General features: G+C 39.7%; 1 protein-coding gene across 1 annotated transcript; it reads right to left on the bottom strand.

Moving 5' to 3' along the window:
* Nucleotides 1-5,517: 5,517 nt before the first annotated feature.
* Nucleotides 5,518-7,251, bottom strand: ccl20l (C-C motif chemokine 20-like). The gene is made up of 4 exons (XM_034887286.1): nt 7,005-7,251; nt 6,770-6,890; nt 5,906-5,983; nt 5,518-5,779 (listed from the first exon to the last, which is right to left on the bottom strand). The coding sequence occupies exons 1-4, from the start codon at nt 7,084-7,086 to the stop codon at nt 5,659-5,661; spliced, it is 402 nt and encodes a 133-aa protein (XP_034743177.1). The 5' UTR covers nt 7,087-7,251; the 3' UTR covers nt 5,518-5,658.
* Between the last annotated feature and the right edge of the window lie 5,704 nt (nt 7,252-12,955).

The raw sequence follows: 12,955 nt of genomic DNA, 5'->3' as shown, positions 1-12,955 counted from the left end.
CTCATCTTGAGTAATCATTTCTGCTTTTCATTGAATTTTGACACTTCATTCTGCAAATCCAGTAAATACATTTCTGTGTAATTCAACATCAGCTGACTGCTAGCAACAGTTGCTGGTGGCTTAACCGTCTACTGTATTAAACTATGTGTTTTGAAAAGCGTTATTACAAACCAAATTTACATGCAGTTTTTCAAATTATAAGAACGTATACAGTAAATATCAATTTACTGATAGTTTTTTTGAAGAGTGAATGTTACTATTCATTTGACTTTGGATTGCATCCCAAACATGGTTGGCTGTTATGTTATTAACAACCACAGGCATTGCAAACACAGAAAAATGAAAACACAATTTTAAACATGAACCAGGTTAATTCTAAACTACAAATTGGGAAAATACAGATTAGGGCTCACTGACAACTTTCTGAAGCCTCCTTGTTATATAGATCATAATCCTGTGATAATAATAATTTGAGGGGCTAACAAGGATTGTTGATTGATAACAATGACTGTGATTTCCTCACTAGGTGCTGAGATTGATATATGTTCTGTACCAGGTTTTTTATTACAGAAAATATTTGCTCTACATGTATATAGTTCACAGTTAGTAACATGCACACAATTCTCGGAATTAGCCCTTAGGGTCCCCATGTGTATAAGAAGGTCTGCTTTGTTACCTGGTAACCTAAAACACCAGCGTACATTTCTGAGAAACCCATAGCCACACATACATTGAGTTTTCTGAGTTATCAGCAGTTCATATCCTTTGCATAGCAGGTGCCCCTTTCCCCCCTGCACGCTTTCTGCAAAATAAATAAAAAATACTGTCCTTGAGAAATTAAGCTTTGGGCATCCTATTATTTTTTTGAAGGCTTATTTTAGATTTTATTCCAAGTAAGTAATCCCCAAGTTTCTAACATTTTGGTGCCATTTATTACTGTGAATGTACTTCTTTTTAAATAGTTTTACTGGCAAGGAACCTGATCCGTTGGTGTTTTTTTTGGCTTTTGGCAACTTTTCTTTAATGCTGCACGAAAAGGGAAGTAAAAATAACTCTCTACTTAGTTTGTGGTAAATCAGATAATGCATTTTTCCTTGCAAAGTCATTTTGATCTTTTAAATTATGTGAATTGAGAGCTGGAACTAAAAGGACGGAGCATGCAAGGACAAATGACCAAATTAGGGCGGAGGATGCCCGGAATCTGCGGTGGAAAGCCTAAGGATCTCCTTCCTTCCCCTTTTCTGTCTCCTGAACTGACTTGATAGTCAGCACCAGAGATAAAAAGGAGGGATAGAAAAAGACGAAGATGACACATTGGGTAGAGTGACCAGCACGTGATGCTGCCTTTACATTGTTGCTGAACTCAGCAAGATTTAGTAATGCAATCTTTTAAAACCCACTTAGAGATTATACTGCAGTCAACTAGCCAGGTTAAAAATGAATGTAACTTCTGATACAGAATATTATGAATGCCCATTAATTCTTTCAATTACTGTATGGGTCCTCTAGTCTAGTGTACCTTAATCAGGGCCCTATGAGCTGCAGTGTATCCCAGCATGCATTGTATGCAAGCAGCCTGTTCTCATGAACCATACGTTCAAAAAGTTATGAAAAGATAAGTACTGGAATTTGTACGATTTCCACGTTTTTTGTGCACCACATTGACTGCTGCACACAGCACTTTCAAGCCATGGAGTGGAGTGAGTGGACCTTCACTCAGGAGATGTGTGTTACTTGTGTTAATGAGTGTTAATGTGTTAATACAAACCACAATCTTTTTCCTAATCTTAATTAGTTGTTTCAGTCCCTAAAACGTAACGTTTGTTGGTGCATAACGCTCACTTTTTCTTGCCCAAACTTAACCGTAATTTCACTAGCACTGACCACGCCACAACCATGTTTTAATTAAAGATTTAATGAACATTATGAATGTGCAGATAGATAAATTGATGTGGATGTTGTCTGATGGCTGGTCTGGGAGGATGTATGATGACTGGGTGGAGGAGACTCAGAGTGGGGGTTCCGTCTCGGAAGCAGTTTTCGCCCGAGTAGTTTAAAGACCCCCAGACGGTACCTAGATGAGACATGAGAGAGATGTTCAACGGTAGAATGGTCGCACTGTAGCCTTCTTCTGAGTAAATGATGAAATCACAAAAAAGGAAACGGTTGATGACAGTGCCCCCCCACCCTGATGCACAATTTATCCGGTTACTTTGCCCTGGTTCCTCTTTTCACAGGATAAAGGCTCGAGGTCCGGTCCGAGGACATCAGTCGCCTCCCTCAGTCAGATCAGGCATTCAGCTTCTGCAAAGAACCTCTGGAACATCTCACCCAGCAACCATGCAGCTGTGCATCAGAAGTCTGGCATGCCTGGCTCTCCTAGTTGTGGCTCTGGCAACAACAGCAATGGCTGGTAAGTCACCCATCAGAGATCCTGCACCATATCACACTACTAGCCTGCTCCAGGACAGCACGAGTACATAAGAAGTTGTACCCTGCCATGAACGTTAGAAACGTTTGACTTCTGATTTCATGCGGCCAACACCTTCTGCATTTATTCATGTTCGCTGAAAGATGCTTATGTTCATAACAACCAATCAATTTGTTTTCTGAAATACAGAAAAGAAGATAATCAAGTGCTGCACGAAGGTCAGTGTCTCAGACATCACTGCTCCCATCTTGGGCTACAGGATCCAGAGGAAGAACCTCCCATGTGTCCGTGCCGTTGTGTAAGAATCAATTCCTAATTTTTTTTTACAGGAGTTAACAAAAAATGTCAAACAGGTGAAAAATAGAAAGTTCTTAATTAAAATTTGATATTTTGATTGATTTTTGTGACGCTTTTTTCTCCCCCTGCCAGATTTAAGACCGCAGATGGAGAAGTCTGCAGCCACTGGAAACAGGACTGGGTGTTTGAGAAGATCAAGGAGTTAGAGTGAGTCGGCCTTTGTTATCTCAGTCAGTGTTCGGTAGTCACCATATCTGCTAGTTGGTTGCTTCAGATATACCAGATAAGTGCTCAGAAGCACTTTTAAGATTATGTTTTTGGGGCTTTTCCCCCTATCATAGTGGCAGTGGATAGACATGAAAGGTGGGAGAGAGATGGGGGATGACACGCAGCAAAAGGCCGCAGGTCTGTTATGAACCTGGGCCGCTGCAGGACCTCCAACATGGGGGGAACGCTCCCGCTCAGTGAGCCAGAGGCCAGCCCCAAACTGGTATTTTAACAGCTATCTCTTGTTCTGTGTGTTACAAACAGGGAGGCCCGCAAAGGACAGAACAACACCACTACTGCTGGCCCTACAACCTCCAGCAGAAAGAACACCACTACTGCTGGCCCTACAACCTCCAGCAGAAAGAACACCACTACTGCTGGCCCTACAACCTCCAGCAGAAAGAACACCACTACTGCTGGCCCTACAACCTCCAGCAGAAAGAACACCACTACTGCTGGCCCTACAACCTCCAGCAGAAAGAACACCACTACTGCTGGCCCTACAACCTCCAGCAGAAAGAACAACACTATTTCTGCCCCTACCACCTCCAGCCCTTAGAAAGGACTTCTCACCAGTATCACATATCTAGAAAAAAATGTCTTGAATTAATTTAAAATATTTAAAATGCTTTCTAATATTGTTCTGTGATATTTAATATTTATTGCTAGCGCTATTTATTTGTCTTTCCATGTTCTTGATGCTTTCCTATCTGCGTTATTTCTTCAGCTATCATTAAGATTAGCAGAGATAAAAGAAACGGCATGATGTGCATAACAGTGTAATGCATCTGAGAGATGTCTGTTGTTCGCTGCAAAATAAACGTTCTTGTCATCTATCCACGTGTGTCATTGTTATTGGTTGATATTGGAAATTAAAGGTCGCTGCGCTCATCAAATGACAATCAAGATCTCATGATGTGGCTGGCAGAGGTTCCGGTTTTGCAGATCTCTTGTGCCATCTAGTGGGGATGTGAAACGACTTCAGGACAGTTTGGATGAGAGATCGACAGAGTCACCTTGTCTGACTGGAGCACCAACCCCTCTCGGTGCTGATCCAAAATAGCATACGAGACCGCCTCCCTGTCAGTCAAGTCATGCATTTGAATGAGCTAGGGCGGGGGGCAGGACACCTCATGCAAAAGTTTTCAGAAACCTTCCAGCAGATGTGCTGCCAGCATCCTCTTCTAAGTGCTCCAGGCACATGTGTCACAGAACACACACCATGCATCTTTTTTATTCCTCTTTTCATTATATATATATATATATATATATATATATATATATATATATATTTTCACAAGATACAGGATGGAATATTGTTACATATCACAGATTGTTTAACCCTCGTGTTGTCTTCCTGTTGACCTGTTTTTCTCTGTGTTTTTCCCCTCCACTAACACCAACACATTGCACCCTTTTGGAACTAATGGTCAATAAACCTCATTTATATGAAATCATATCCAACTTTTGAGTTAAAAAGATGAAATTAGGAAATATTATGACAAATAGTTAGCTTTCTGAGGGACGTATGTTGAAGTTAAGTCAGGATTAAAACCCTTTTAATTAGGAGAGACATGTTCATAGATATGTAAATAAGGTTTAGAGGAGTAAAAAGAGATTTTGAAAGCAGGGTTGTGACTCTGTGATTGGCCCTTGTCATTTGTGTATGATTCTGATTGGTTAAGCAGGAAGGTGAACACCTCCAACAGCTGAATCAATTAATTAAAAATCCTGAAAGAATTTACACTCAGCTACATTTCAATTGTTTTCAAATGCTATCTAATTAAATTAAAAAAACAAATTCAATGAAAGTAATGAACTGATCCTTCATTTTACTTGCAGAGCATTGTATGGAACCATCCATGTAATTTTTGTGAAATTTGGTTAAAAGAAACTAAAATTTCTGATGTAGAAACTTTGAAAACTTTGTAGGTCCAATTTGATCCGAGGACAACGCTAGGTCAAAAAATGTCCTATTTTCAGTGGATTTTTCATCATTTTTTTATAACTTTATTTAACATGATCATAGATGCAATACGTGGCTTAAAAAACAATAATCGTAAATTAAATCATAAATCGCAATATCTGGCAGAAAAATCGCAAATTCAATTTTTCCCCCAGATGGTTCAGCCCTAATATCAAGGAGCTTTCATATCCAGAGTCATGGTTATTGAATGCATCTTTAAAATATGTTTTTAGGTATCTTTAAAGCACTGTTGCTAAAAGTTGTTAAAAAATTTGCATTTCCACACTTCAATGAGACACTGTTGCAGTTTGATGAAATGAATATACAGACAACAATGTTGGAGTATTATTAAGTATATTTATTTGGTTGCTCTCTGCATTTTTCAGCGCAATAACTTGATAAAGCAGCCGATTCATAGCAGGCGATGAAACAGCATAGTCCCAAAAGCATGATTTAAAAAACTCATAATGGTTAAGCACACAGACTACATCAATAGTCTCAAAGCTGCTCTCAGGTTCCCCCTAGGTTATGATTATATGCTGATGATGTATGTATGTTTTATTTAGAGTAAATATCCCCAAATGTGACTGGATTATACTAGGTTCAATTCCTCTCAAATGTTACCCCAAGTTGTCATTTCTATAACACAAATGATTCCATTCCAGATATCTTCTTTAAAATCACAACCTGGTTCTTGCTAATAGAAAGCTTCGGTGCTGTTCCGGATGGTTTCTGGGGTACTGACCAAAGATCCACCTGCTTCTCTGTTGCTTTCTCCTGCAGCAGAGCCGGGCCTGGACATCTTCCTTAGTTTGGAACTATAAAGAAGTACGAGTTTTAACTCACAATGCCCCCGGAAAAAAAAAGAAATCCCTGGTTCACACACAAAGCTTGTCCAATTTTAAAGAAACTAGTAGAATTTAAAGTGAGTAGGAGTCTCATACCTGAGTAGTTCCAGAGTTTTCCTCACCCACTCATCCCTCCGTGTAGCACATATCTCATTCTTCTTAACAGTGTAGAAACTACAATGGTGAGAAACATTATCAGACACGCACATAGAGCACTATATTGTAGTTTAGTTTATGAGTGTGTATGTAATACCCGAGTTCCAGTACTGATACTGAAAAAGCACAACTTTAATCATTTATTTTAAGGAATATTAACAACTTTACTACAAAAGCAACAAAATAAGCAAAATTTATCAAATGGATCACTATTTTAATTTGTCATACAGTAACACCATTGCAGGAATTTCAAATAAGTTTAAAACTGTATGATTTATAACATGAAATATCTGATCAGCTATTAAGTAAGCTAGACTTCTGACCAAGTATTCAGTCCCAGCTCTCGGTACAGTTTGATCGTTATTCGAAATGTATTGAGGTTTGATACCCATCTTTAATGTGTAATTAGATTTTGTCAATCTTAAAGCCTAGACAGCTTGCGTAGAAATCATTTATAAACATAATTTATGGAGATATGGGGCAGATCAGACAGCTGCCTTCTAGTTGCATGAAATCCACAGTCATTAGCTTTGACAGTAAAATGTTGTGGTAGACGAGTTGAAATGGCTTATTTTTCACGGCAGTTAATCCCGCAGAAACAAAGTATTAATGGTGCTGCTTTCCACTAAAAAAATTACCAGCGTCTTTTGAATACTTTAGAATGAATCCAATCAATGTGATTTAGTTAGACTTCACCGACCTTCTCATAGAGGTTTGACAATAATATTCAAATATTATAGTCAGCTATGTAGATCGAGGTTGGCAAGGTTGGAGTCTCGGTGCTTTAGTAAGTGAGAGTCTTACATGATGGCCTCGATGTGGCAGTTTTCCTTGGTGGTTTGCTCTCTGAAGCCCTTTATACGCTGGAAGGGTACTGGCCTTCTATTGTATCTCGTACAGCAGGCTTTGCCCATATGGGAACCCACTACACACACAAAAACACACATCACACACATCATTAACTGATCAGTTCATCATCATGGAATATCTGCTGTATTTGAATCTGACTGACAAGCATGATGTGGTGAAAGAAACTTACGGGCAGCTGGAGTCGGACCGAGCAGGCCCAGTACAAAGCAGAAGAGAACAGTTGTCATGGCGATCCTCCCTCTGGGAGCCATGTTGCCAATGTGCAGAACAAGCAGAGAACTTACTGAATATATAACCTTGCACTCATATACTATTTAGTATTTAGTTTTTTCTAACCTGTGGCTCCTAAATTGAGGACAGGAAGCCTACTATTGCATCAAGGCGGCCAAAGTTGCATACGTTGCACTTTGTAACAATTGAGCCTCTACTGTTCCAGTATGCAAGACTAGATTTGTTTATGTGGGCTTTGTGGGCCCGTGAAAGTATCACAGTGGAATTGGTGCACGGATGCATTAGGTTCATACAATCTTCTTGGGCTCTCATCTATATTTATGCTTTCTGGGTTCAAAACCATGCTGCGAATTCTTCATATGCAGCAAAGCATATTCTAATAGGCACATTCTTCGCTCAATTTGCTCCAAAGCTACGCATGCATAATTATGCTTAAATGGATTTTGGCAACAAAATATTGCCCTCATCTTGCTTCATATATTTGTTCTGGTGTTGATGAAAAATGACTATGATAGCCAGGGTCATTAATTGACATTGTCTTAAAGCTGGAGCCAGGGTGTTTACACGATCAGCAACCTTAAGATTGTTTTGTTGCTAGAACTGATGGAGTATGAGAGGATTGTCAAAAAAAAACTCCTCGTTAGCATGACCTATTTAGTTTGCAGAAAGCTGACAACTCCAAATCTAGCTCAGCTGACCTACATAGGCACACAATCTGCAAATGGTAAATGCTCTGTAGCGTACTGTAAATATAAAAACTACATGTTCACTGCAAGCTGAAAATGACTAGTAATGATCCTAACCTGCTCCGTAGGCCCACTGTACCAACGCTTCATGACTGCTGCACATCCACCAGGGGTTATCTGGTACACCACATACAGTATGTGATTACATCTAAATATTTTAACCCTACAGCTAATCTGGGCCAAATTACGTTCTATTCAGACTAATCATCAACTGATCCCCAAAGGAGAAATCTATGTTTTTGTTGCTCTTTTCACAAGGAGATCCAGAGTGTGAACGCCAGCAACAGATTAGGACCACTATAGCCGACTGGGGTTCAGTGTGTCTTGCTCAAGGGCACTGCAGATGCTTGCTGTCATAGCATGGAGACAGCTGGAGACCAAGCTGCCAGATAAATGAGTCTCACCACATGTAGCTATGATTAATAAGTGTGTACAGTATATGTCAAGGATTTGTTGATTTTTCATCTCCTGGGCCCACAGACATAAACTGAATTGACTCATCTTTATAGTAACTTTTCTCCTAAAATGAAATCATCTTAAGTGTACAGGAATCCACTATAACTAATTTGACAGCTGAATTGACAATTTACTCTATTGCCATCTACTATGGCTTTATAATGTGTATAATGTGTCTTTCACTAGGCATTGCTGTCATAGGGATGATTGATTTTGTGCTGATTGATTTGTCAGATTAGAATATTTAAATCTATGTTAAGCAGATATAATCAGACTTGTAGCCATAGACTTTAAAAATAGTAGATGCAACATCCCTCTCGTCACCATCTTGGTGTTTTGCAACCCGATGTGATGATTTTTGACAAGAGGGTAGAGCTGGGGAAGATGACGCGGCCAAGTCAGTGTTAATGGTTGCGATGGCGTTATGCTAAGCTGAATGCTAAAGGGGGAAAGGGTGCCGGTTTTCAACCATGCTGAAGTGAGTCATCCAGCAGCGATTTACAGGCAGGTCAACACGGGCGTCGGGATACTGCTGCCATTCATCTGCATGTACAGCTGTGCAGAAAATCAGCTTTCTTTGTCCAGCTAAGGCTAGCAATTGCTAGCCACCTTGGTTGGCATAACGCTGAAGAAGACATTTTTAGGCAACAAAGTCTTCCAATTAAAAACAGTGAGAGGGTCAAGGTTTCAGACAGGAAAAACATAGACAACATCCAAAACGTTCATGGCTATTAGTGTACCCAGACCCATGGCTATGCTTGGCTAGGCTTATCTTCATTATTGAGAGGATGGCATCCCTTAATAATCTTATTTTACAAAATCAGAACCACCAAGATCACAATATTTGATGGATCCCCTCAGGAAGTTGCAGTTGCTCACAATCAAATTGAAGGCAAAAATAACAGTAAGAAGACACTCGTCACTAAATGTATTAAGTAACATGGCTAAAGTGCAACTAAATAAAGAGTGAAGTAAGGTTAGGTTAAAATGAGTGTAAAGATAAGTAAAGTATAGTGTGAACATAAGTTGCAGCAGTTAACAATTGGCTGCAAAATGTCAGACTCCCACACTGTCAGGTACTGAACAAATGCCGCCTGACTGGATGGTCCTTTTCCTCTTTGGCTTGCGCTTTGCATGGTAAAGTTTTCACTTGGAGATGTAGCGATGAACTGTGTTAATGGTGGTTTCTGTAGTGTTCCTGAGTCCACGTGGTAATATCCTTTACACACCGATGTAAGGCTTTTCTACGCAGGGCTACCTGAGAGATCTCTCCAGATTCTCTCAATATTTTGATGATATTATCGACTGTTGGACTATTTGCTCTCGCAGATGTTGTTGAACCTCGTCCGATCCTTGCTTGATCAAAACAGGTGTTTTTTTGTCTCCCATGTCCCAGCTTTTTGGGAAATTGGTGCAGGCATCACATTCAAAATGAGTGAATGTTTGCAAAAAATAAAAAAATGTTTTATCAGATTGACATTAACTATGTTGTCTTTGTAGTGTATTCCATTGAATATACTGTAGGTTGGAAAGGATTTGTAAATCACTGTATTCTGTTTTTATTTACATTTTACACAACTTCATTGGAATTAGTAGATAGTTAGATAGAATACAGGTCCATGTTGGCTTTGCTCTTCAAGCCCGGAAGCTTTCGTGCATTATTTGTACAGTCTGCTTGCAGCATAGACTACGCCTTGTCTGACCTAGTAAGTCTAAATCAGTTTGAACCGCTCCGGGCTTTGTCATTCCGTGACAGTTTCAGGGATCATGACTCATTATGTTCTCGTTATGACTTGCCCAACTTGCACCCTCCTTGAAATCTCCTCTGTCATCCCGCTTGACACTCAGGCCCACACATCTCAATTTAGCACACCACACAAACTGGCACGTTTGATGGTGTCCAACAGGACTGTGTGCTAACCTTCACCCATAGGGGGGCAGTGTTGGTGTGGGCCGCCGAAGGACGTCAAGCAAGACACAATGAACGGATGTTAAGTGAATGTCCCACACAACCTTACATGTCAAAACAACAGTTGGGACTGCTAGTCATATGTGAAATGAAAATCAGGCTTTTGATTGGTCAAATGATTTCAGCGCTGTTATACATTAATGTCACTCAGAAACATGCAAGAGTGTAGTGGTTCTCCCCCACAGCGAACTTTATCCAAGCACAACTGGACTGAAATATGTCGACTTCAGGGACAGTTTTATCGGAGTTTTTAATCCATCTTCTTTTTGCGTGTTTGGGCTCATGTCTGTGTGAACTCACCTGTTACCTGTTACCGATAAAGGGAAAGGTAACCTGAACAACTGGCCTGTCGTCTGGCCGCCTAATCCCTGCTAATCCTCCGTAAAACACAGCGTCTTATCATCATCCTGTCTCTCCTCAATGTAAGACACACACACACACGCACAGACACGCACAGGCACGCACTTTCACAGGGAGTTTACAGCCTTACTTCACATGATTATTCCCTTTATTGATTCAATCATTCATTCATTGTTTAAGTTTGGGTTTTGATCATACAATTACCCATTTTAGATGAGTCAATCACATAAAATAAATTAAAAAAATCATAACGATGATGAGGATTTAATTAAAATTGAATAACGTAAACATGCAAAACATGCTATTTTAAAAATGCATCCTTGAAAAAGAATTGGCAGATTAACCAATGATAAAGAACAATCATTAATTGCCGCCTCAGGGTGCTCTTCAGGTGCTTCTCAGGTTCATAATTGTAATTAAAAATTCCTACCTGAAAAATGCATTTCACAAATAAAAAGTGATCAAATCGATTTTTCCCTGCAGATGCTCAATTTGCAGTGACTTCAAAAAGAAGAAAGCAGTAAAGCATTACATCTGAGGAGCCATATCCAGAGAATATATACAGTGTAATATAATGGGAATTAAAGGAAATATCATGGGCATAATCATATACTCTTGATCTCTACACTAACTACCTCAGATCTGACACTGTACATATATATAATTAAAATCAACACTTCTGTCTGTATTATTCATATTAACCTATTTTTGGCATATTATATGTTTGGGTGCAAGTCGCTTCTGCAGCTGTTTTGTAACTACTCCACAGCGATTTCCCTCCTTATCTTATCTTAGAATGTTTATTATTTTAATTTCAAAATGACACGTTGGAAAGTGTAAGAAGCTAATCACAACCATGAAAAGTTATGAATGGCTAACGTGTTAGCAAACTGTTGCCTGTCACACATCCAGCAGACACAGAGCTCATTAGCATGCATTCCCAGGGCTCACTAAAGCTAAGGGGACTGCAGAGTTGGCTGATAATTCTTTGTTGGTATATATATATATATATATATATATATATAGTATATAGTAATAGTGCAGCTTTAACACTTAATATCTTAGCAAATGTGTGTCAAATATAGCCTGCTCAGCACTACATGTGTATGTATGCATGAAAAATGAAACTGTATTTTATCGATTATACCATTTTATTAGTCTGTGCTGTATTAACGCCTTCCTCATGAGAGAGTGATATAGTTTATTTCATATTTTTATTACTGGAGTTGCATGAACGTGTCCTGATGCTGGGCTTCTTACATTAACTGGACCTACTGTAATCTCTGCTGGTGTCCTGATGCTTTCTGCGTGCAAAAAAAAAAGTATTTCCCATCTAGCTGTATGTATGGTGTCTTTTTGATTACTAGGTGTATATTTTTAACGTGTATTAATGTTTCTTCTTCCTAAAATCATCTGACCAAAGGACTACAGTTGAAAATTAGCCGACTGGCTAACACCGGCACATTTACACAAACGTAGATTAATGAGTGTTGTCCTTTATGAATAAAAAATACAAATACATTTAAAATATTTGTTGATGTCCTGTGTGCTTGTTTCAGCACTACTTCCCCTCAAAAAAACTCCTTCAAACCATTTCCAAGCTCATCTGAACAGTCGACGCTGCTGCTGATCAAAGGCCAACATGCATTCTAATGACATTTATATTATTATGCTGTTATTGCTTCATTTTGGCTTGGCATTTGCTTGAGGGCCGTTGTGAAACAGACTCTTTCTCCTCCGGGGCCCCTCACCCTCTTTTCGGACTCATACTGGTGACGGAGGGCAAGAAAAGAGCGGAGGGTTAGAGGAGGGAGGGTAAGGGTAAAGAGAGGGGGTCACTATTGAGCTGTCCACCCACACAAGGCCCCCTCTGGTCACCTGCGTGGGCTCGGGCCAAAAGAAAGGCGAGGATGGGCGCACACACATGGGCGCACACACAAAAAAGAAAAGAAACGGCAGCTTTCTAACCCCAGATGTTAAATGCGGTAGAGGAGCTTAGAATGAAAATGTTTTAAATTAGCAGGAAACTTCCTAAAACCAACAGAAAAGGGCATTATCATTAAAAGCCCATCACAACAGAGGAGAGTTTAGGTAGCAAAGAAAAAAACTCTCAAAGCACTTACTTGGCTGTGGCATTTTGGCATCTTCCAAAAAATGCCTAGTTTATCATAATTAGCATTGTTCCAGACTGTCAAACCCATGAGGCACGGGAAACAATGCACTCTTCAATATTTTATTGAGGAGTAAATGACTTGATAATTATGTGAGCCGGGCAGATTCTGTCCTCACTGTCTCCTCCTACATCCCATCTGCCCTGTGTGTCCAGAGTGTGGGTGACTGAAGTTGCTGCGGGGGGGG

This window comes from Etheostoma cragini, chromosome 12 (assembly GCF_013103735.1).
Source record: "Etheostoma cragini isolate CJK2018 chromosome 12, CSU_Ecrag_1.0, whole genome shotgun sequence".
NCBI lineage: Eukaryota > Metazoa > Chordata > Actinopteri > Perciformes > Percidae > Etheostoma > Etheostoma cragini.
The sequence above is the reverse complement of the archived record's forward strand: the minus strand, read 5'-3'. Positions and strand labels throughout refer to the sequence as shown.

Excerpts from the sequence above, each read along its gene's own strand:
- ccl20l (XM_034887286.1), bottom strand. The coding sequence starts at position 7,086 with ATGGCTCCCAGAGGGAGGATCGCCATGACAACTGTTCTCTTCTGCTTT. Across the intron at positions 6,891-7,004 it reads CGGTCCGACTCCAGCTGCCC|TGGGTTCCCATATGGGCAAA; the intron begins GTAAGTTTCTTT and ends TTGTGTGTGTAG. Across the intron at positions 5,984-6,769 it reads TGCCACATCGAGGCCATCAT|TTTCTACACTGTTAAGAAGA; the intron begins GTAAGACTCTCA and ends TCACCATTGTAG.